At 37.8% G+C, this 25,223-nt stretch overlaps 1 protein-coding gene across 5 annotated transcripts; it reads right to left on the bottom strand.

Annotated features, from left to right (window-relative positions):
• Window positions 1-248: 248 nt before the first annotated feature.
• LOC127446353 (TBC1 domain family member 23-like) lies at window positions 249-24,756 on the bottom strand. 5 transcript variants are annotated; one of them, XM_051707231.1, is made up of 19 exons: window positions 24,653-24,756; window positions 21,411-21,525; window positions 20,865-20,970; window positions 14,955-15,159; window positions 13,682-13,805; window positions 13,318-13,442; window positions 13,171-13,217; window positions 12,966-13,069; window positions 10,782-10,904; window positions 10,557-10,649; window positions 8,919-9,089; window positions 8,739-8,781; window positions 8,458-8,564; window positions 6,654-6,787; window positions 6,330-6,374; window positions 5,393-5,481; window positions 4,137-4,272; window positions 1,746-1,940; window positions 249-1,454 (listed from the first exon to the last, which is right to left on the bottom strand). In XM_051707231.1, exons 1-19 carry the CDS (start codon window positions 24,688-24,690, stop codon window positions 1,370-1,372), a joined length of 2,085 nt encoding a protein of 694 aa, XP_051563191.1. In that variant the 5' UTR covers window positions 24,691-24,756; the 3' UTR covers window positions 249-1,369. The 5 variants fall into 5 exon arrangements, with proteins under 5 accessions (XP_051563191.1, XP_051563193.1, XP_051563192.1 ...); XM_051707233.1 differs by lacking the exon at window positions 24,653-24,756 and adding an exon at window positions 23,720-23,801; XM_051707232.1 differs by lacking the exon at window positions 6,330-6,374.
• Window positions 24,757-25,223: the final 467 nt, after the last annotated feature.

Raw genomic sequence — 25,223 nt, 5'->3', positions numbered from 1 at the left:
TCGCTATATCTCAGTATTTGCCCTTTTATTGGACACTTTCATTCATGGATTAAATTAATCCTGGCTTACTGTGCATAGTGAATTTCTACAATGGCATTGGTAATTGAAAACTTCTGTTTGAATGAAGCATCCAGGCCACTAGGTGTCAGTGTAAGCCATACTTCGACATAGTGCATCTTTATTGTCACCTTAAGTGTTCCTTCCATTCATTTTATCACCGTTAAGATATGTTATAATTGATACTGGTAAACGGCTTATGTATGCCTTTATTTGATTTTGATGAAAACTGGCTTATGAATCCAGTCTTTCTTCAGTGCGTCAGCATCACTACATAATACAACACTTGTATTACTGAATTTTACCCTCAATAGAATCTAGTCCACTTAATGCACTCAATTATTGGCAGCTAAAAACATATTTTTCTCAATACATTCTCTGGTAAACTTGGCCATGATTTACAGAGAGAAGTCTAGTTTTACTCTAAGTGAATAATTACTTTCTCTTGACCTGTTCCCTTTAATCTTTAAGGCTGCAATCACAAAATAATTCAATGGAATCAGAATTTGACAGGTGACTTAACAAAAGGTTATAATTTTTTCTGGTTTGAAAAAGTCATTCTAGTGAATTTGTACAAAGAGCAGCAGAGTTGTGTGGAAGGATGTGTGTATCACATGTGTGCAGCCTCAAGCAACATTATATACTATAGGGAAGCGTTCTTTCCCCAATATGAAAATGAAGCACATATTCACATCGTCAATGCCAGTGATCTGGCTCCAAATATTTTCGCTGTAAAAACACTGCTCTGATAAATATGCATCAAACTATTCTCAGTTATACAAGTGTGCAGCAATATATGATGTTTAAATTTTCAAATGGCTAAAGAACTATTGACCTCATACATTAAAGTAAATAAAGAGCAATGAGTTGTCTTTGATTGAGGTTCCCGTTTTCTCATCCAGAGGGCCTGTTTGAGTCTCTCATACAAAAAGCAATAGCTTGTCATTAAGGCTAGAGACAGATAAAGGAGAGATAATAAATCAAACTTGCCTAATTAAGTCAGTTTCTCAAAACAGAAATGATAACAAAAGCAAAATGAACAAAATAACCATTTCTAACGCAGGCTCATATTCACATCTCCTTGCCTGAAGTTTTAGAATTCCTGTCAATCATGATAGCAACGCGCCCAAAGAGTCATGAAAGTGCTCAAGTTCTTTACGTCAGTGTTGCCCAGGGAGGAGGTGGGGGGACAATGTCGAAGAAACAGAGTGTGGGAATGCTTTGCTCCCTCCTTTCCCTTCAGGCTGACTTCAGGCTGGAGCTGTGGTCGTCCCTGGATGACTAGAGTGAAGCCTCTCTGATGTCTCTGTCACTAAGAGCTCTCTATAGCATCCAGAACTTTCATGATTTGCTGTTTGATGACTTTAGTGGCATCACCCGCATTCGGTATTAAATACCTTGAGAAGGAAGATGAGAAGTGTCGAAGTGTCAAAACACAGACAAACAACAAAATAAGGAAATGAGTGCAAGCGCTAATAAATTTGGTGGTTTTATGCTGTGGTTTTTCCCCTCAGTGCAAGCCAGAATAGATGAGCAAAGCTTTGTTAATGGCTTTGCTTACCAAAAAGAGTAAGTACATGACTTATTTTGTTAAGCCTGAGCAGAATATAGAAGACAACTTGAACTCTGCTAAAAAGGTGGAATACATTTAAATAGGACAGTCTTGTGTCTGGTTACAGTGACAGTACCTCTCCACAGCCACTATCTCCACTCCTGCAGCATTGTTGTTGCCAAACTTAAAAGTGATGAGCTCTGGATGCTTCTTCTTAGAGGTGATCTTCACCACAGAGTTAAGTGCCTGCCTGGACTGGATGTAAGCAAAACCTTTACGGGCAGCGACCTCTCTCAAACAGTACATGTGTGTTGCAGAGATCAGGAGATGGCTGCAGAAATAAATAAATAAATGAAAAACAGAATTATACATCCACAATCCACTGAAGTTAGGTACAGATTCAGTCTGATTGGCTGAAATACACTATATGGACAAAAGTATTGGGCCACACCTCTTAATCATTGAATTCAGGTGTTTCATTCAGTCCCATTGCCACAGATGTATAAAATCAAGCACCTAGCCATGCAGTCTGCCTTTACAAACATTTGTGAAAGAATGGGTCGTTCTAAAGAGCTCACTGAATTTGAGCGTGGTACTGTAATAGGATGCCACCGTTGCAACAAGTCAGTTCGTGAAATTTCTTCCCTCCTAGATATTCCACGATCAACTGTAAGTGGTATTATTGCAAAGTGGAAGCGTTTAGGAACCACAGCAACTCAGCCACGAAGTGGCAGACCACGTAAAGTTACAGAGCGGGGTCGCTGAGTGCTGAGGCGCATAGTACGTAAAAGTCGCCAACGCTCTGCTGACTCAATAACTGCAGAGTTCCAAACCTCCTCTGGCATTAACATCAGCACAAAAACTGTGCACCCGGAGCTTCATGGCATGGGTTTCCATGGTCGAGCAGCTGTATGCAAGCTTTACATCACCAAGCACAATGCCAAGCGTCGGATGGAGTGGTGTAAAGCACGCCGCCACAAGACTCTGGAGCAGTGGAAACGTGTTCTGTGGAGTGACGAATCACGCTTCTCTATCTGACAGTCTGATGGATGAGTCTGGGTTTGGCGAATGCCAAGAGAACATTTCCTGCCTGACTGCATTGTGCCAACTGTAAAGTTTGGTGGAGGAGGGATAATGCTATGGGGTTGTTTTTCTGGGGTTGGCCTAGGCCCCTTAGTTCCACTGAAGGGAAATGTTAATGCCTCAGCTTACCAAGACATTTTGGAAAATTCTATGCTTCCAACTTGTGGAAACAGTTTGGGGAAGGCCCTTTTCTGTTCCAGCATGGCTGTGCCCCAGTGCACAAAGCAAGGTCCATAAAGGCATGGTTGGATGTGTTTGGTGTGGAAGAACTTGACTGGCCCGCACAGAGCCCCTGACCTCAACCCTAACGAACACCTTTGGGATGAACTAGAACAGAGATTGCAAGCCAGGCCCTCTCGTCCAACATCAGTGTCTGACCTCACAAATGCTCTTCTGGAAGAATGGGCAAAACTTCCAACAGACACACTCCAAAATCTTGTAGAAAGCCTTCCCAGAAGAGTGGAAGCTGTTATAGCTGCAAAGGGGGGGACCAACTGGATATTAATGCCTATGGATTTAGAATGGGATATCATAAAAGCTCCTGTAGGTGTAATGTGTAGGTGTCCCAATACTTTTGTCCATATAGTGTATATCATAAACAGGTTTATAATTCTGACAACTTGGGTCACTTGATCAAAACCATAATTCATTAATACAATGGCAGTATACCAATGTTAAAGGAATAGTTCACCCAAAAATGAAAATTCTTTCATCATTTACTCACCCTCATGTCATCCCAGATGTGTATGACTTTGTTCTGCAGAACACAGACAAATATTTTTAGAAGAATATTTCAGCTTTGTAGGTCCTCACAATGTAAGTGAATGGTGGCCAGACCTTTGAAGTTCCAAAAAGCACATAAAGGCAGCATAAAAGTAATCCCTAAGTCTCCAGTGGTTAAATATATATCTTCAGAAGCGATTTGATAGATGTGGGTGAGAAACATATCAATATTTAAGTCATTTTTTATTATAAATTCTCCTCCCTGCCCAGTAGGTGGCGATATGCGCGAAAAATGCCAATCGCCAAAAACAAAAGAAATATGTGAAAGTAAAGGTGAAATTAAGAGATTGATAGTAAAATAAAGAACTTAAATATTGATCTGTTTCTCACCCACATCTATCGTATCGCTTCTGAAAATATGGATTTAACCACTGGAGTGATTTAACTTATGGATTACTTTTATACTGCCTTTGTGCTTTTTGGAGCTTCACATTTTTGCTATTTATTCACTTGTATTGTATAGACCTGCAGAGCTAAATTATTCTTCTAAAAATCTTTGTTTGTGTTCTGGAGAAGACCTGAAGTCTTACACATTAGGGATGGCTTGAAGGCGAGTAAAAAAAATAATAATAATAATTTTTGGGTGAAATATTCCTTTAAGTCTATACCGTGACTTCAACCTTGCAGCACCAGCCTCATGTCTTCAGACAGGTAGCCTCACCTTGGGAACATGTGTCCGGTCTCCTTAACTTCATTGCATGGAATATGGTGCTTCACATCTGGTTTGTTTATCCAAGTCTGAATATTGACAATCTCTTTCCTGTCATCATCTGATATTGATGAACTGTCAATCTCGTCTAAAAGAAGAGAAAAAAATAAGATGTAGACAGAGATTTGAGATCACAAGTATCTCAAATGTTGAACTGAATTGTATATTCTGTCTCTTTTCTAAAGACTGCGCTTTTCTTAATAAAGGGACTTAATGCATTAAAACTGGATGCACTGACCTTTGAAAGGAAATAAATATTTTTATTGGACAGTCCAAGCAATATGAGAAACTATTACAAACTACATGTTAACTACAAAAATGTGAGATTAATCATAATTGCTCATGTTAGGGCTTTCAAATGATTACATTTTTTAATCAGATAAATAACATGATATACCTATTAATTAATAGTGTATATAAATATCTGATATAGTTATTTATATACTTAGAAATATTATATAATATATATTATAAATATAATAATTCAGATTATGAAAATGCATTACATTATTGTGGCAGACGAGTAAAGCTTTATTTAGACAATACAAAAAGTGGCTTTAGAAGGCAATATATTGTTTATATCCATATTATTGAACATAAGCCTATCAATGGCCTACAGTCCACAGAAATCAACTTTGCAACTGAATTCGCCAATCTGTCTGAGATAGAAAATCCCTTATAATAAATCAAAAAGGAAGCGTCAACGTCAATTTGGTTATGTCGCATCATAATCACAGCATTCTTTGTTCTCTGTGTCAAGTTAAACGTGGTTTGAAACTGAGAAAATCAAGTTTCGAGACCCCTGCATTCGAAATTGTGCTCTATCCAGCTGTGATTAAACGCAAGAACGCATTCTCATCTTGTGCTGTTGATAGGTGTCAAGCAAGCCTCAGTGTGGTTTGTTGTCTGTACAGCTGTGTGTTGCCCATACAGCTGGAGTTTCAAAACAGGTGGTACTTCAAGCTTGAATTGCTCCAATGGTAGGCATATTCCTTATTACGGTCTGGGGACATGATTAATTGCGTTCATTTATTTTTTTTACATGTTATTATTTATATAACTAAAATCACACTAAATGAATGCATTAAATAGCATTAATGTACATCTATTGACAGCCCAACTAGAATGGCATTGATTTGATCATTTACAGGTACTCAACCCTGCTTCTGCAGACCCTTCAACCCTGCTCTTACAAACCTGAAATTTACCTGTGTCATACTCTTCCTCATCACCAATGCTGAAGACAGGCTTCACACCCCTGTACGGCTTCCCCACCCGATCACTGCTGCTCACATGCCTGAAAGAGGAAAGGCATCATTTACAAGAACACTGGAGGAATATAGGCTTTTCCTTCACACCACCATTGTCTTCCTTATCCTAATACAGACATACTAAGAGCATGGCAGTGCTATGGGTCCTCTTGGATTAGAAAAAGTGAGTACTGTTAGTTGGAAGAAAGAGGGGGAGGTTAAAATGTTTGCCACTGTGGGATGAGAATCAAAGTGTTGAAGGCCAGGCGCTTGTAAAGTGATAATGAGCAAATGTTTATAATTTAATCACAATTGCCACATCCTTATACAGCAGTGAGTATCATTTCTGTATAATAACAATGAAGGCCTGCAGTCTCCCTCCACACAAGTTAAGGGAATCAACGAGGAGTCAGACAGCAGTAATGAGACTTCAGGCTGAGATGCAGACTGCTGGCATAAACCAAGGAAAGACAGAGTGGCAAGCGCAGTGTTTGTGTCAACATGGAAACAACGGGCAACACCGTAGCAGAGTGACAAAAAGACCTATGAGTTACTGCTTCCACCATTCTGAGTGTTATTTTTGACCTCGGTTGTACTACACATGCGTGTGAAGGTCTGGTGGTGCATTTCAAAATCCCTAATTCTAAAATGTTATAATATTTCTAACCCAATGGAGAATTGAATCAGGAAACCGGAAATTCAAAAGTGAATGCACACTACAGATGCATGTAATGCAGATGCATGTGATGTTAGAGCATACATTAGAGTGCTATTCAATATGGGTTTTAATAACCCCTACAATAAGCTAAAGCTGACAGCGCCACCTTGAAAGGGCACGTTGTGGGTACCGGATGCAAGCTGGTGGAGGCTCAAACAAACATTAATGAAGTCTTACCGCTCCAGTATCCCCTTGTCTGGCCAGGGCAGATTGAAAGATATTCTAGTGTGAAATAACAGGGCATAGGTCGGGAGGATGATTAAAACACAAAGACTTCAGGAAATCAAAACCTTTAAATGAAAGCCTCGAACAAAAATATTTTAAAATATATATATTTTTGGAGACATTAATGTGATTACCTTTCATTATATCCATATCAAGTTTATATACAGTAAGTGGGGGTGGTAGAAAAAAATAATCACACATTTGAAGAGATCTGGTGATCAGATGTCCCTCAAAGGAAATAAATAGAAAGACATAAATACAGAAGAAGATGCTCACCGTTCCACAGGCGTGGAAGTGTTCTCAATGAAGTTGATCACCTTTTCTTTTACATTTACTGACTTTGACTTAAGTGCAAAGGTCATTTTGTTGACAAGTGATTTAACTCCTTTGCCATCGGTGCTCAAGTCCCCCTGTATTAAGAGAGAGACTGAATTAAATTAAATACTGGAGGTATTTTATTAGTTACCACAATAGAATTCAAGGAATACTGATAAGACAACAACTAGGGATGCACCGTTATGAACATTTTTGGCCGATATCGATTTTAACAAAAAAAACAAAAAAAATAGGTCGTTAACGAAACCAATATTTTCAACTTACCTTATTTTGTCATCAGACCACCGTTTTACTTAAGAATGCTTAAACAATTTACAGAAGCTTTTCACTGTTCTAACAATAAATAATTTCCATTGATCACTGTATCATATAATAAAAAAAGCTACATACATAAAGAAAAGTGAAAAACATACAAAAAAAATGACTAAATATGATAACATGATTATTAATATGAAGAAAAGGGTTATTTTGTACTTCTAAAAATAGTTTGTTAAAAGTTCTGCACTTCTTTTTTTCTAAATTAAAAACCAGCCTTTTAAGGTTTAGTAACTGCACAAAGCCATATTGCAATTTCAATCTTAATTCAATCAATCATGCAGCATTAAAATATATCATACCGATATCTCAGAAGTCAAGTATGATGGTCTCAAAGCATTTTGGATGGTTTCGCTCATCATGCAGCCTATCCGTAAGTGACGCTTTCACAACTGTCACGTCCATTTATGCCGTTTTTTTCGTGCATTAACGTGAGAACGAGACAGAATAAAAATTAAATATTAAATTTTTTTAGGAGTGCCAACCCTTCTAGATATTGTGGCTATTATTATTTCTGGATTGTGCATTTGAATTCACAGAGTTTTTACTAAGTGCTTAACTGATTAATTATAAAGCAACCATCGGTATTTCATTTTGCCGTTTTCATGCTTATTACCGATATGCCGATACATCGGCACATCCCTAACAACAACAGTAGCTTTTTTTCTTAAAAGAATATTCCGGGTTCAATACAAGTTAAGCTCAATCAACAGCATTTGTGGCATAATGGTGATTACCACAAAAATGTATTTCAGCTTGTCCCTTCTTTTCTTTAAAAAAATTAATTGTATAAAACTTACAATGGAAGCGAATGGGGCCAATCAATAGTCATTAAAATACTCACTATTTTAAAAGTATAGCAAAAAGACACAAACGATGTGCATGTTAACATGATTTTAGTGTAATAAAATTGCTTCCTAACCTTTTATGTGTGAAGTTATACAATTTTACATCTTCTTTGCCATAACGATATTACTCCCTGTAATCCCGGTAATTTAGCAGTCTGCCAAAAGCAATGATTAAAACAACTTTAAATAAGAGTATTAATCGAAGAATTAATGTAAGTGCTTTTATAACATTATAAGCTTCACATGTCTGCCTTTAAACCCTCCAAAAATTGGCCCCATTCACTTCCATTGTAACTCACTGTAACGCAGAATTGTATTTTATTTTTTTATTTTTTAAGTAATTTTTGTGGTAATCAAAATTATGCCACGCATGATGTCAAATGAGCTTAACTTGTATTGAACCCGGAATATTCCATTTAGTGTAAAAAAAATCCTTGTTTTACTTGCAATGCCCACAAGATGGCAGCAAATGCCATCGAGAAAATGAAAGCATGTGTAAATAAAATGAATGTGTTTACCTCCACTTCATCACATTAATACACAGAAAGTGTATTACACACACACACACACACACAACTCACATCTACTGAGCTGAGGCTGCAGTGGGATCCTGAGGTGCTCACAATCCAGTGAACATAAACATTATCCGGTCCCTCAACATTAATATCTGCCAGGTGCTGCTGCAATGCTGTGAAAAAAATAAATCCATCAGCACAATATCGGTCAACATGATCTGATTTCATTTATTCATTATTAATAATTTTGTTCCAAAGTTAGTCAGAAGGTATAAGACGCAACTATGCATCACATTAAATGTACAGTTAAAAATGTTACTCATTTGGCTGCTGGAAATAGAACTTACCCATGAAGCCGCCTTTTGCTATGCTCACATACTCTTTGTTTTTCTACAAACAAATAAAAAAGTAAAAATGTGTGCTTAGATTTACCACTTCTAAACAGCTGTAAAACACTACCAGTAAAGCATTAGCAATCACGGTTTCATACAGTAAATTCAGTAGGCTGCAGTAGAAGCAGAACTGACCTGTAAAAAGTGGGCGAGCACCATGTTCATGTACATGTCCTCCTCTTCACGTCCACTGCCCATGAAGCACAGATGCTCTCCGCTGGCCACAGAGCCTGACTCCAGAGACTGCTTCTGTGCCTCCAGAAGAGACTTCACTGACAGGGCAAACTCAGAAGGGTTGTGGAGCATCTGTGAACCACAGTAAAACACCACTGCATTACAGACATTTCAAGATACGAGAATGGTCAACATATACAGAGCAGTACAAAGCTGTGTGCAAGTTCCTGTGTAAGGTAGTTAAAACAGTGATAACACTTTTATTCAGTTTGATATTATTTTATTACACTGGCTGTATACAGAGCCTAGGGCTATCAGAGACCTGTGATTTCTCAGGACAACTATTTCCCTGATATTTGTCAGGTTCTAGGGATGTTTTCATGCATGGAATTCCAAACAATAAGGAGTCATTCACACGGCTGGCGCAACGGAATGAACAAAATGCAGGCGTCTCGAGATGCGATTTGAACCTTGTGAGTGGATGTTGTATTTTGGCATTGCTATACGGAACGCATTATTTAAATTAATTAAAACCGACTGAATACTGTTCACAAGACTCTAGACTGTCATTTAAGGGTTAAACTTCTGACGCACCGAGTCACGTGACAACAGCATGGCGCCACTTTCCTTGAAGCGCTTCTACTGGTGCAGAGCCAACAAAAGTGCCTCTGGTAAGAAACCTCTATGTATTTTCATTGAAACCTGTTTAAAGGTAAAGAGTAGTGTCTCTAGTTTCGTTTAATATGCCGCTTTAAATAGTTCATGTATTTTTCATTATGTCCACATTCGTGGATTTTGGGACATTATTCCCTCAAAAGCTGAACAAAATGTTGCTTTCAGAGGCTTTATATGGAGTTAGGAAGAAAATAAGGTGCATTTTGAACTGTTCCGAGACCAGTGCAGACAGACAGTACACTGGACGTTAAGTCATTAAATACGAAGCAAGGGAGCATCCTATAGATCTCCAAGCAGCCAAGTGCATTCAATCCAAACTTCCTATAAAAAATTCAGTTTTAGGCTGCAGATGATGTTTGGACCACTCTACATGTTTGGCAGGCATGGGACAATCGTAATCAGTATGTAGATTCAGAATGTATAATGTATTATTTTAACATGGTTGGCAGTGATTGGAAGATGCTGGTCATTACTTTGAATCAGGATTAATTATGATGTAATATCTGTAACGTCTCAAAAACATGAATAACTAACACCTCCTGGAAACAAATAATTTAATTAAAAAAATCTGACTTTCTATAGCTTAGTATTATTTAAAATGTCAAAACTTAAGTCATGCTGTCCACATACGTGGACATACATTTTTAGGAAAACTATTTGCTCTAGAAAAATTAAATTTTTTTGGGCTTGTTTATTAGGTGCTACTAGTTACAAATCATAAAGGCAAATGGAAAATGCACACAGCAGTCATGCTCTCATCTCAGGTTAAAAGTTGAATTGGTTTTAACTTGAACTATTTTTACTATTTTTAGCTCAAAGAAAATGAAGCAATTCATATTAGGCTTATTATTACACAAATACAATACTATCTATAAATCATGAGCCACAGTAAAAACCCTTCAGCCCAACTCGCCTCATTCTTACCAAGTCAGAGTCCAAGTGAAAGGCAGTGGAGAGGTGACCAGCATTGTACTGCTCTGCAGGACGACAGTCAACAACAAAAAACCTCACACCCTCCTAAACAGCACAAGAGCACAGGAAGGAACACTAAGAATCCATAATACTATGTACATTAATTATGAAACAAAGATGATGCAAAAGATGAAAGTTTTCAATATCAGAGGCAGAACATTTGGAGTTGTGACTCACAGGTTGTAGCTGGTTGGCTTGAAGGATCTCAGGGACAGATACAGGCATACAGAGCGCCTGACTCAGGTCCATGTCCTCTTCCTTTAGAGCCACCAGACTACTGCCAAACAGATTATGGTTCTCCTACAGACACATACAACAAATACTTTTAAGCATGTCTTGCTGCAATCCTTTGCATAGGAAAGGTAAAGTCTTATCAGAACAATGTAACTGCTGCAGTCACCAAGTAAAACTGCTGATCAGGTTTATTTTCTTATACCCAATTACATTTATTCATTATTATTAGAGATGTCCAGATACTTCCTTTTCGGTACAGCCCATACCGATAATGTTTTTTTTTTTTTGCTTTATTTTTCTGAATTCCATATCAAAAGTTTATTTACATTTTTTTCATCAATATGCTGTCTAAACAAAGGAATTCATTAACACTTTAATCAAATGAAAATAGAACAATTAATTTTCAACATTCTATTGTATTATTTTTATTAAATGAAGTGTTTTTATACAGAACTTTACAGCACAATCCAAAATACACAATTTTTGGAGTTGGGAGTTATTTTTGTTAAAAAAAAGTGCTGCATAACAATGCATCACAGATGTGTGATATTGCTTAACTATTATACAATTACTATTGATTTATTATTTTTATTAGTAGTAGTAGTATTACAGTGAATATTACATAACTATACAGTAGTGACATATTTCTGTCATTCTTTTTTCCATTTAAATTGAGATTTATTTTGGCAGAAGCTTTTATTTTGGAGTGTGAAGCCCTTTCCGTTTCTGTGTGTTTTTGACTGGAGTTTCTCACCTCCGGATAAGCAGGTCGCTGCATGACCCAATGCAATTAGTAAACTGCAAAAGGCTGCTTTTTAATTAAATAAATATGCAGTCTGTATGTGTCTCGTGCTACAAAGTGAATTAGCGCTCTGCTCGCTGTCATCTGCTGCAAACAGAGCGTGCAATGCTCATGATGGTGTTTTCCATGTATGAACCAAGGAGCTCTAAATGATATGACCAGCTGGTGTCGGCACAAAACCGGCTCCACACATTCATTTTAAAGCGTGCAGCACATGCAAATAATATATTTATCTCATTAAATCACAGCTTTGGCGGTTTAATAATCATGCTAGGACATAGACTCAGCCTAAGACAGCACGGACCGCCCACAATCCGTGCTCTAACCATCTGATGCACAAAGCACACAAAATTGGAAAAAGCTTTCTCGGACTACTCATTGCAAGTTTGATGGAACTTCAACGAGTAGTAGCACACATGACTTTACATCAGTCCACCTGGAAACAAAGGTTCCACGTTAATACAATGAGCGAGTTTGAGGACAAAATAATCACCAGAGTTTTCAAAGTTTGCCAGGTTAGTGACATCAAATCTTTTAAAAGATATTCAGAATTTAATTTGAGGAACAAAAGAAAAGCGAAAATCCACGAGAATACATGCATATTCTGCTTTGTTTACTTTATGTGAAATACTCTGTGATAAGTTTTTACGTGCTGTACATTTTCAGCTATTTTCCCATGTGATTTCTGCGCAATCGCTCGAGGAGACTGCTGTGCCATTAAATAAATTATTTCTTTCCCCATGCCAGTCTTTTATTATGCTATGATGTATCTCGAATAACCCCGCCCCTAAACGGCATGTAATGACAAAACCGACTGTGATTGATCGCTTTGCATGTCAGTTAGAGGGATTTTCCTGTCTAACTGGGCGGTTCTTGGCCAATTGAAGCTGCTATAGATCCCTGACCTTTGTCGTTTTAGACAAAAGTCTGGATATGCGAGACTTGCTAGGACCTAACTTGATTTTAATTTGTAAGCTAAATGTTCCATGACATCCATACTTCAGATGGTATCAGTTTTTGGTATCTGAGCTTTTTTATCAGCATGAGTACAAGTACATGAGCACGGTATTGGACAGATTCCAACACAATTATCGGTACATCCCTAATTATTATATCTTTATACATTATTATGATATAATAAAGGGATCTGATTTGATTATTATTCATATTATTATTATTACAATCATGGGCCAATTATGATATTGTGATCATGAAACTGTGAGCAAGATCCATCAAATTACAAAGTATTTACTGTGATGTATATCATATTTTGAGGTAGTTGGCAATATCTGGCCCTAAGAACACAGATTTACCATAATGATTACCTTTCTAAGAGAAAGAGGAGTTTTGCTATTGTAATATTGTGCCAAAGAGAACAAGTCTTCAATGTCCTCTGCCTCTAGTAATGACGGCGACTGCTCCAGCATTTCTGAAAACAAAACATTTTACAGCTGTACACTTTTGTGACAGATCAATGCAACTGATATTTGGATTGTATTGTTTAACCAGAAAATGTGTGGGAAAACTTACTGATTATCTCCTCTTTACTGTCTGCTTCTTGAGTGAGAATGTTGTCTCTGGAGATTTAAAAAAAATATATATTTTTTTTTACTTTAACTCCTAAACACAGTGTGAAGCACTGAATACAATTCCACAGTCTGGTCTGTTGTCACATACTTGGCATTGACGAGGATGATGAGCATCAAATAGAAGATGAGAAAAGGGTCGGCCTGTTGGAGGTAAATGTCCCACAAGGCCTGTGTGACCTCAGGGAGACAGTGGCTAGAAAAGAGACTGCCCAGCTACAGGAGGCAAATAATGCAAACAAGAACATTAGTATAGAGTTCTTTAGTATAGATCAAAATAATAAATGGACATTTGGGTCACTGTATGGAATACTGTATAACCCTAACTCTGAGCCTTGATCTGTAGGTTAGAAGAAATAATTGAAGGCTATGCATAAAAAAAAAAGTGTAGACTTTTTAGTGTAGAGAGCCAAACACAATGTAACATTTTCAATAAGGTCAGATAAAAGACTTACCCAGTTGATGGCATAGGAATCAGGAGTGATCTTTTTTGTGTCCAGGAATGAGCAGAGTTCAGGCTCATGGTACTGCAGCAGGAGTCTGAACAGGTGAAATGGCCGTCCTTTTACCACACAGTCTCTGCAAAGGGAAATAACATGACACTAAATCAGGGAAACTTTCAATAAAATAAACCTTAGACATGGTGCATGGATTACAAATTGCTGTCATATTAGAAGGCCATATCAGTAACATAATTCAAACAAAAGGAATACATTTTTTGTTGATGTATATACTTAGTGGGCACTCTGTCAAAATAATTAGCCATCTGAAGTGATATATACATTAGGCAACCATCAGCCAGCAAGAACGTGTATCAGCCATAATTTGTGCCAAGAGCAATCAGAATAATGAATGCATAGCTATACTTGATTGCATTTTTATTATACTTATTGTTAACAATTATTTTCTCTTTATATTATATTTATTTATATTTTTACATGTTTTTGAATACTTTTTCATACTCTAATGTTTTCTTACAAGTTCATACTAGGGCTGGGAAATTAAATGCTTTAATTTTAGCAATTAATAGTTAACTTTTTAATATGTAAAAAAAAAAAAAAAATATTCCTGAAAATTCACTAATGTTTTTCCTCACTTCCTGTGGCTAAAATTGCCATTATAAATTTCCAGGAGGTACAAGCTTGACTCGACTGCACATCCTAGCACAGAAATTGTATTATTGCGTGGAGCAGTGCACGCTTAATCATTACGTGCAACGCATGTCCCGGGCATAATAAACACGGGAGTGGATTTAATGTACGGAGAATGATAAACTCAATGTATATTTAAGTTTAACTTGCCAATATGAATTGAATCTACCTGATCATATTATTAAAAAAGTCCACTGGAAAACGCAATTTTTGCCCAACTTATAATTACCGCATGTCCACTAATTTTATGGCATGTTTAGGCTGCATATACTTGTATTAAAGATTTATACCTGTAAAAATGTCTAATTAACTATCCGCAAAAAAACTGAACATTTTAACATACACATATTTAAATAATTAAAATAAATGATGACTAACCAATTTTAATATTTATGTATACTGTATATTTATAATTGTATATGAATGTTTGTTTTAATGAACAGTGCACCACAATTAATCGCAATTAATCACAGAAAGCTGTGCGATTAATTAGTTGTGGAAAATAAAGTTTCTAAACTGAACTGATACATTTCACAGTGGTGAAGAAATGCAGACAGACACACACAAACACGCCTACCGTGGGATGTATTTATTCATGACTGCGTAGAAGCAGTTGTAGAGGTCTCTGCGGGGCAGCTGTAAGCCCAGGAGTGGTTTGAGAAGGTGTGGCCAGCTAAGATCTGGAGAGAAGGTGACATTTCTGGACTTGCTGTAGAAGGTCATAACTGACTCCACATCTGATACCAGGTCCCGCCCTTCCTCTACTGGTACCCCCAGCTGATCTATATGTAGAAGTTTCAACATTAGCACCATATTATTAAAAATGTAATCCCACATATATTAAAGAATAGAATGAATACAATAGACAATACATAAAATACAATCAAAAAATAAAATCTTCATCTTATATCGAGTGCACATTGATTTTCTGATGAATCGCAATCTTCATCTGAACAATATTGATTCTTTTTTTTTCTCCCCAATTTGGAATGCCTAATTCCAAATGTGCTCTATGTAGTGACTCGCCTCAATCTGGGTGGCGGAGGATGAATCTCAGTTGCCTCCGCATCCGAGACTGTCAATCCGCACGTCTTATCACATGGCTTGTTGAGCGCGTTACCGCGGAGACATAGCGCATGTAGAGGCTTCATGCTATTCTCCGTGGCATCCACGAACAACTCACCACACGCCCCACCGAGAGCAAACCACATTATAGTGACAATGATGAGGTTATCCCATGTGACTCTACCCTCCCTAGCAACCGGGCCAATTTGGTTGCTTAGGAGACCTGGCTGGAGTCACTCAGCACACCCTGGATTCAAACTTGCGACTCCACAGGTGGTAGTCAGCATCAATACTCGCTGAACTACCCAGGCCCCCAACAATATTGATTCTTAAATCCCAAGATCGATCTTTTACTCAATGCAAAACCCTCTACAATGCGAGTAAATTACTTGCAAATATGACCAATTTTAATGCTATGTAGCTAAAATGTCTGTGATTAGCCACTGGCTGGTAAATTATCGATTTCACTCACCAGTGATTGAGTAGTACAGTGGCGGAGAAGTTCAGCACCAAGATCCTTTCACTGTGTGTTTAGAGTAAACGTTTGGTTTGACTCGTTCTGTGTAATGTACACTCACTGAGCACTTTATTAGGAACATCTGTACACCTGCTTATTTATGCGATTATCTAATCAGCCAATCGTGTGGCAGCATTCATAAAATCATGTAGATACCGGCAAAAGACCATGTTGGGAACTTTATTAGGGCCACATTGTTCCACATAAAGTGCTCAGTGAGTGTATATCCAAAGACAAGATCCATGCAATCCATTTGTCTTTGAATAATGTGTCTTTAAATAATATCTTTTAATGTTCTTTACAGTCAGTTGTTGACCAAAAACAACAAAACTAGAAACATTCTAATCATACATAGCAGGGATGCAGTAAAGAAACTGCGCGACTCCACTGTCGTTAACAGCCCCCAACCAAAACACTTCCGCGAGACGGCTTGCTGAAATGCCGGTATTCTTAAAGAGATAGTACCGGGTAACAGCACATGATCAAAAAAACAATGTAAATACTTGCAAACAGTCTAAAGTATGCATGTAAACAATAAACATGTAACAAATAAAGATAGATTGATAGATAGATAGACAGACAGACAGACAGACAGACAGACAGACAGACAGGGTTGGGAGGGTTACTTTTGAAATGTATTCCACTACAGATTACAGAATACATGCTGTAAAATGTCATTTGTAACGTATTCCGTTGATTACTCAAGGTCAGTAACGTATTCTCAATACTTTGGATTACTTCTTCAGCACTGGTAGATTTTGTCACTTGTTTTGATTATAAAAACTCTGCCAGTACAGTAAGACAAAATACACATGTTAAAAATACATTCTCTGAAAAACCAAAATATCTTATGCAGTGTTGTTTCTAAAACAAGGTAAATCAAACTGATCTTGTTTTAAGGATTTTTAGATATTTTTACAGGAAAACAATACAAAAATTATCATCAAGAATATGATTTTTGCCCTAATATCAAAGGTCTTACTAGAAAAACAAAGAAATTATGATCCAACGTGAATTTTCTTGCTAAAAAAATATGATCATGCCTGGTAACATGTGCATGTAATATGGCTAGAAATAGCATTTTTGCATATCGTAAAGCTGACAATTTACACAAGGTTTATTTCTATTTCTTCTGCTCCAAACTTATTTCAAACTTCTCTGTCGCTCGTATGAATGTAACACATCATAAGAAAGTGTTTCACCGCTGTTCAAATGCTCTTTGGATCGCATCATTTATATGTATAAATGTTTTCCATCTGAAAGGACTAAATATTAAATGAAACAAATGACAATAAAATGCAAAGTAATCTCTTCAGTAATCAAAATACTTTTGAATGTAACTGTATTCTAAATACCAATGATTTAAATTGTAACTGTAGTGGAATACAGTTACTAATATTTTGTATTTTAAATACGTATTCCCGTTACATGTATTACGACACTCCCCAACCCTGTATGTATGTGTGTGTGTGTGTGTGTGTGTGTGTGTGTGTGTGTATATATATATATATATATACACACACACACACACACACACATATACATCACACACACACACACAGAGACAATGTATAGTCAGGACATTAATAACGTGAAAAATTACTATTACAATTAAAAAAAAAACAAAATTTCAGTACTTCTTAAACTACTTCAAAGAGTTCTCATCAAAAAATCCTCCACGTGCAGCAATGACAGCTTTGCAGATCCTTGGCATTCTAGCGGTCAGTTTGTCCAGATACTCAGGTGAGATTTCACCCCACACTTCTTGTAGCACTTGCCACAGATGTGGCTGTCTTGTCGGGCACTTCTCACGCACCTTACAGTCTAGCTTATCCCACAAAAGCTCAATGGGGTTAAGATCCATAACACTCTTTTCCAATTATCTGTCCAATGTCTCTGTTTCTTTGCCCACTCTAACCTATTATTTTTGTTTTTCTGTTTCAAAAGTGGCTTTTTCTTTGCAATTCTTCCCATAAGGCCTGCACCCCTGAGTCTTCTCTTTACTGTTGTACATGAAACTGGTGTTGAGCGGGTAGAATTCAATGAAGCTGTCAGCTGAGGACACGTGAGGCATCTATTTCTCAAACTAGAGACTCTGTTGTACTTATCCTCTTGTTTAGTTGTATATCTGGGCCTTCCACATCTCTTTCTGTCCTTGTTAGAGCCAGTTGTCCTTTGTCTTTGAAGACTGTAGTGTACACCTTTGTATGAAATCTTCAGTTTTTTGGCAATTTCAAGCAATGTATAGCCTTGACTGACGAGTTTCTAGAGAAAGCTGTTTTTAATTTTTTGCCATTTTTGACCTAATATTGACCTTAAGACATGCCAGTCTAATGCGTACTGTGGCAACTCAAAAACAAACACAAAGACAATGTAAAGCATCATTTAACGTACCAAATAGCTTTCAACTGTGTTTGATATAATGGCAAGTGATTTTCTAGTATCAAATTAGCAATTTAGCATGATTACTCAAGGATAAGGTGGAGTGATGGCTGCTGGAAATGGGGCCTGTCTAGATTTGATCAAAAATGACTTTTTTCAAATAGTAATGGTGCTGTTTTTTACATCAGTAATGTCCTGACTATACTTTGTGATCAGTTGAATGCCACTTTGGTGAATTAAAGTACCAATTTCCTTCTGAAACAGCAAAATCTGTACATTATTCCAAACTTTTGGCCACCAGTGTATATTTATATACAGGTGCATCTCAATAAATTAGAATGTCGTGGAAAAGTTCATTTATTTCAGTAATTCAACTCAAATTGTGAAACTCGTGTATTAAATAAGTTCAGTGCACACAGACTGAAGTAGTTTAAGTCTTTGGTTCTTTTAATTGTGATGATTTTGGCTCACATTTAACAAAAACCAACCAATTCACTATCTCAAAATTAGAATACATCATAAGACCAATAAAAAAAACATTTTTAGTGAATTGTTGGCCTTCTGGAAAGTATGTTCATTTACTGTATATGTACTCAGTACTTGGTAGGGGCTCCTTTTGCTTTAATTACTGCCTCAATTCAGCATGGCATGGAGGTGATCAGTTTGTGGCACTGCTGAGGTGGTATGGAAGCCCAGGTGTCTTTGACAGTGGCCTTCAGCTCATCTGCATTTTTTGGTCTCTTGTTTCTCATTTTCCTCTTGACAATACCCCATAGATTCTCTATGGGGTTCAGGTCTGGTGAGTTTGCTGGCCAGTCAAGCACACCAACACCATGGTCATTTAACCAACTTTTGGTGCTTTTGGCAGTGTGGGCAGGCGCCAAATCCTGCTGGAAAATGAAATCAGCATCCTTAAAAAGCTGGTCAGCAGAAGGAAGCCTGAAGTGCTCCAAAATTTCTTGGTAAACGGGTGCAGTGACTTTGGTTTTCAAAAAACACAATGGACCAACACCAGCAGATGACACTGCACCCCAAATCATCACAGACTGTGGAAACTTAACACTGGACTTCAAGCAACCTGGGCTATGAGCTTCTCCACCCTTCCTCCAGACGCTAGGACCTTGGTTTCCAAATGAAATACAAAACTTGCTCTCATCTGAAAAGAGGACTTTGGACCACTGGACAACAGTCCAGTTCTTCTTCTCCTTAGCCCAGGTAAGACACCTCTGACGTTGTCTGTGGTTCAGGAGTGGCTTAACAAGAGGAATACGACAACTGTAGCCAAATTCCTTGACATGTCTGTGTGTGGTGGCTCTTGATGCCTTGAACCCAGCCTCAGTCCATTCCTTGTGAAGTTCACCCAAATTCTTGAATCGATTTTGCTTGACAATCATAAGGCTGCGGTTCTCTCGGTTGGTTGTGCATCTTTTTCTTCCACACTTTTTCCTTCCACTCAATTTTCTGTTAACATGCTTGGATACAGCACTCTGTGAACAGCCAGCTTCTTTGGCAATGAATGTTTGTGGCTTACCCTCCTTGTGAAGGGTGTCAATGATTGTCTTCTGGACAACTGTCAGATCAGCAGTCTTCCCCATGATTGTGTAGCCTAGTGAACCAAACTGAGAGACCATTTTGAAGGCTCAGGAAACCTTTGCAGGTGTTTTGAGTTGATTAGCTGATTGGCATGTCACCATATTCTAATTTTTTTAGATTGGTGAATTGGTGGGTTTTTGTTAAATGTGAGCCAAAATCATCACAATTAAAAGAACCAAAGACTTAAACTACTTCAGTCTGTGTGCACTGAATTTAATACACGAGTTTCACAATTTGAGTTGAATTACTGAAATAAATGAACTTTTCCACAACATTCTAATTTATTGAGATGCACCTGTATATGCAGCATAATGCAATTTCAAAACATCCTATTTATTGATGGAATACATGGATTTGTAAAGCTAAAATGTGATAAAAATGTTGAACTAATGATAAAATAAAATTTGTAAAAAGAATATTTTCATAATGTTCCAAGTTAGAAGGTCCCCTGTATAATTAACAATATTAGGCTAGCTGAGAGAGAATTTCTTTCATTGTAAGGAAAATCAGATTGAAATCGAATAGGGAAATCTGAATCAGTACCCAGCCCTAAAAATTACAGCTTACAGCTTGAGCTCTGATTTTGATTTTAAGGGCTGTTCTGAAGCTCACAACCTTACATATTTTGTAAAAAAAATAAAATAAAAAAAAATGCTGGTTTAGTTTCAAGACATTCTTTACAATTATAGTCATCACTGAAGTACAAATCATTTGACAAGTCTATCTTAAAACTGCAGAACACAAACAAACAGAACTTGCGGGCAGACAATTGTTTGTACAATGCATGGTATGTCATACATGGTGTTCTGAACAACCAGCATAATGTAGAGTACCTGACTCCACATTCATAGACCACGTATGCTGTAAAAATGTAGCATGTAACGCTGATGGCACAATGAAAATGCAGCGAGATGTGGAAAGGTTATTCACCAATGATCTGCTGACTGCGACTGTGAATGAGTGTCTGTTCTGGTAGGTCCAGAGCCCCATCCCATGAGGAAAGACTGTCTCCTTTACCAGACACGTTCAAAGCAATCTGTCAACGCACACACATTTAACATCAGAGCCAGAAACACAAACAACAAATAGACAAAAGTATAGGAGAGTGAACAAAGAGAATGATATTAAGGAAAATAAAGGCTATGGGACTGCAGTTCAACATGGCTCCTGCACGTGATATAATCCCATGAGGGGTGTCTGTTTAAAGGGGTTGGCTACAGTTTCCTTAATGGCCTATCTGATCGATATGGAGGCTCTCTAAAGCCCTTTGGGACCCATTGACTCTGCTTGAAAACCCTTTAAAACAAAGCTTTGCATGGATCTTTTATGTATCCTGTCATATGCGCAAACACTTTTTCGGTCTCTCTCTTCTCAACACAGCTTGTATGATCTTTCTAAAGATAGATCAAGGTAGTCAAGCCACTGTGTCTTTAGACACACACACACACACACACACACACACACACACACACTTACCATCCATAGCTTTGCCCGTTGTGGTGGGGGCAGGTTTCGGACCTGGATGGCACCATCCTGGTCAGCGTCCAGATCACAGCCTGCTGAGTCAAGAGCAACAGCCAGATCTTCATCCCTTCAGAACACACACACACACAGATCCCAGTAAGATCATGGATAGATGTGTCACCATGCTAACCAGATCTGGTCAAAACAACTGTGGATGAGGACATGCCAGTCAAGACTTCTGTTATGAAATTTTATTTTTAAAAAAGCCACCTTTACAGCCTTGTTTTCATTCACAAATAAATGAAATACTGCCCGGCATCTACCCCCATTTAGACCTGGTATTAAGATGCATTTCTGGTGATCCGATCACAAGTGGTCTGCGCTAAATACAGGTGTAAACAGTCTTAAAAAAAACGTTTTGTGATCGGATCAGAAGGTACTCAAAAGCACGTGACCACATCGCATTTTAAGTGTGAAATGCTGTCTGTCCAGAATACGCATCCTAGACAGAAGCAAAGCACAATCCTTCACCTGTCAATCAACCACTGTACTAAAACAAGAGTTTAAACTTTGCCGGTTATGAGCGGATTTCAAAGAAAATAACCGCCCCAAATTTGAAAAAGCGAATACATACACAAGCACGAGAACTTTACTGACCTTCTTTAGGGTGTCTGATATCTACATGCAGGGACACAGACGAGAAGCAAACACATCTGAAGCTCATCTAAAACAGGTACTCCACTAAAATAACTGAGAATACTGGTAACCCAATTCTAACAAAAGGTAATAACAGGTTTAAAAGGGACCTAAGTGTCTTTTTGGAGCTTCAAAATTTTGGTCACCATTCCCTTGCATTGTATTGCCTTAAGCTGCACTCTCACTAAACGGTTTTTGCTTGGATTTTGCTGGCGCAGACAGATTACAAAACATCGGATCGCCGCCAAAACAGTGCTCGCTACAGTCGGTGATGCTAGTTAAGTATGAGCAGGTCAGCATGGTGATCTGAGCCAGTCTTGAGCAGTAGCAGACACTGGGATATTTTCACACAATGCTTGATATCATCTCCACATAATCTTGGAGTGTGAGCGGTGCAACGACAAGGGCAAACTGCTCCAGTCAATCACATCTTGTCATGCATCTTTATGCACAAGGATGGAAAGCCACAATTTGATCATAATTAAGTTTTACTGTAATAAATTAACAAGTAAGAATTTTTAACAAATAAATATGATCTACACACTCTACTTGACATTGGGCCGTTTTATTTACCTGCAACTTTTTTTCCCCAAAACAGACACAGACATTGTTGCTGCCATATTATTATTTTTTTCGTCTCTTTTGTTTTTCAGACAAAATCAGTTAGCAGACAATGTTTGGACAGTGAATTGATCGCAACCATTTATTTCTGGTAAAATCTCATGGTCACTCATTTCTTGCGTGATTTGTTTGAGAAAACGTTTTTAATCACTGTTGGTCGGGGATGCCTCTTGGTCACAGATCTTGTAGTTTGTACACCTCGTCTGCATTCTATTGTGAAGTATGAATGCTGCTAAGACAAGACGACGACAGATGACAAGAAAACTTGTCAAGTAATGCGAGCATAACAGCGATTAAGGTAGTCTGACAGTTGTGTAGTGAGAGCGTGGCTTTACAGAGATACATATCTGGGATGTCATGAGGGTGAGTAAATGATGAGAAAAGTCCTGGCATACTTGAAGGGAAGGCAGCTGACATTAAAGTGGTCTAACAACAAGACATGGCAATCATTCCAAACTGAGGTGAGAAAACGCAAGTTCTTTCTTCTATTCATACTTTAACAAGAGCACTGGGGAAAATCGATGTAAAGCTCTGTCTGCGGTTAACATTTAAGTTCACAGTCACAAGCTGACACATGTGCCTCTCTCACCCTCACACACACTTTGTTTGTTTATCTCCCTATGGAGTCCATTTTCTTCCTGGTCATTGTCAGGAAAAACAGGAAGACCCATATTCAGATACAGAGGAAGAGGACATAAAAATCTAGCCTACAGAGGCTTGTTTCTGTGCAACACCCCAGTGTGCGTATTTTCTTTCAGTCTACTGCTATATACAAATAACTTCAAATCTAACAGATTAAAACTATCAAGAAAGCTAACTAATTGTGCCAACTGTCCCATTATAACAAAATTCCTCTATAGGAGCGAAAATATATTTTTCAGAATTCCTTTCAGAATAATCATCTTCGAATTACTGCTCAAAACAATAGACAATTGATAGACAATAAGGCAAAAGAATGTTGATGTCATGAAGCTGTCAGAGTTAACAATACCACACGTGTTTACAAGCAGGGAGGAGTATGTGATGCTCATCAGATTCACAGACACTGCTGGTGTCATCAAAGCACCCAGTCCTGCTCAGAAGGAACTACAACAGAAAGACAATTATTGAGACCAAATTTCTGATGCATACATGGTTACCAAGCCCTCAGATTCACCTCTTTTTAAAACTGCTTTTTTTTTTTTTTTTTTTTTTTGTCATACGAATAGATGTTAATCGTGACCTATGTTATTGTTTTGAACTACACAGAAGACACGAGTCACATAGGCCTGATTATACGTTTCAGTTTAATTAATCCGTAATAGCTTTTTTCCTGAAACATCTTTGGGACCAGAGTTTACAAACCCACCATTTGAGCTGAGAGAGATGTTTTACAGCTGAGCAGAGATAATTCACAGTAGACACTCCCCCACTTTTCAGACTAGCCGAGCAACTTTGGTGACCATTTAAATGGAGAAACTTGAAATGCCAACTAAACAGCGTCCGTGGAGTTGGCCACGGTAACGTCATAACCCTAACCCTTACCATGAAATGGTAAATAAAACTTATTATGATCGCCACACCATCATAAATATCATAGCTCTGTTATTTGCAAAACTACGCAAACACAAAGCAAAAGCTGATCTAACACAACCAAGTCCTGAGAAAACAATGACGAGATTTACTAGCATGACAAAACAATACTGAATCGTTTAGGATAATAGCATAAAAATATGAACAGACTACGACAAACAGCTGGAGTCTCCTCACATACTGCTTTGATTAGCCAGACTAGCTGCTTAGCATCGCTGTCTTCATGTTAGTCAAACGGCTGACGTGTATCATCTGCGGTTTTAATGGCCCTTCTCAACGGGTTTCACGTTTTACAATATTTGACAATATCAAATTCGGATCGGTGAACAGTTCTCTGGTTAAATTAAACATCAGTGTTTTCTTACCAACTGCCTTGAAGCACTTCCCCTAAAGCATCCGCCATTGCTGTGGTGACGGTCCACGTCAAACTGTGTCGTAAATACCACGCGCTCGCACCGGACACCCGTTTATTGCCAATGTACCAAGCGACAAGAAACCATCTACCATCAGATAGATTCGTCGAATTTAACTAAACATCTCTGATGATAATAGCAATAATGTTAAGAAAATATTTTCAGTAATTTCAATAATCGAACTTCATTTTTTCAAACATGAAAATCATCTACACACGCCTACTGTATCATCCCACTACTCTGGTCAGTCAAAGCAAGATTTCAGCTCAGCAGGACTACATGCTCTCCCAGCTATTACTGACATGCCACATACTTGTCACACTTTGTGAATACTTCTCATCGTTGGCCTACTTTAAAGGGACAGTTCACACAAAAATGAATATTCTCTAAGTTACTCTCATTTACCCTCATGCCATCCCAGATGTGTATGAATTTCTTCTGCAAAACACAAAGATTTTCGAAGTATATCACAGCTCTGTGGGTCCATCCAATGCAAGTGAATGGTGATCAGACCTTTGTAGCT

This window comes from Myxocyprinus asiaticus, chromosome 9 (genome assembly GCF_019703515.2).
Source record: "Myxocyprinus asiaticus isolate MX2 ecotype Aquarium Trade chromosome 9, UBuf_Myxa_2, whole genome shotgun sequence".
In the NCBI taxonomy this organism is placed as follows: domain Eukaryota; kingdom Metazoa; phylum Chordata; class Actinopteri; order Cypriniformes; family Catostomidae; genus Myxocyprinus; species Myxocyprinus asiaticus.
The sequence above is the reverse complement of the archived record's forward strand: the minus strand, read 5'-3'. Positions and strand labels throughout refer to the sequence as shown.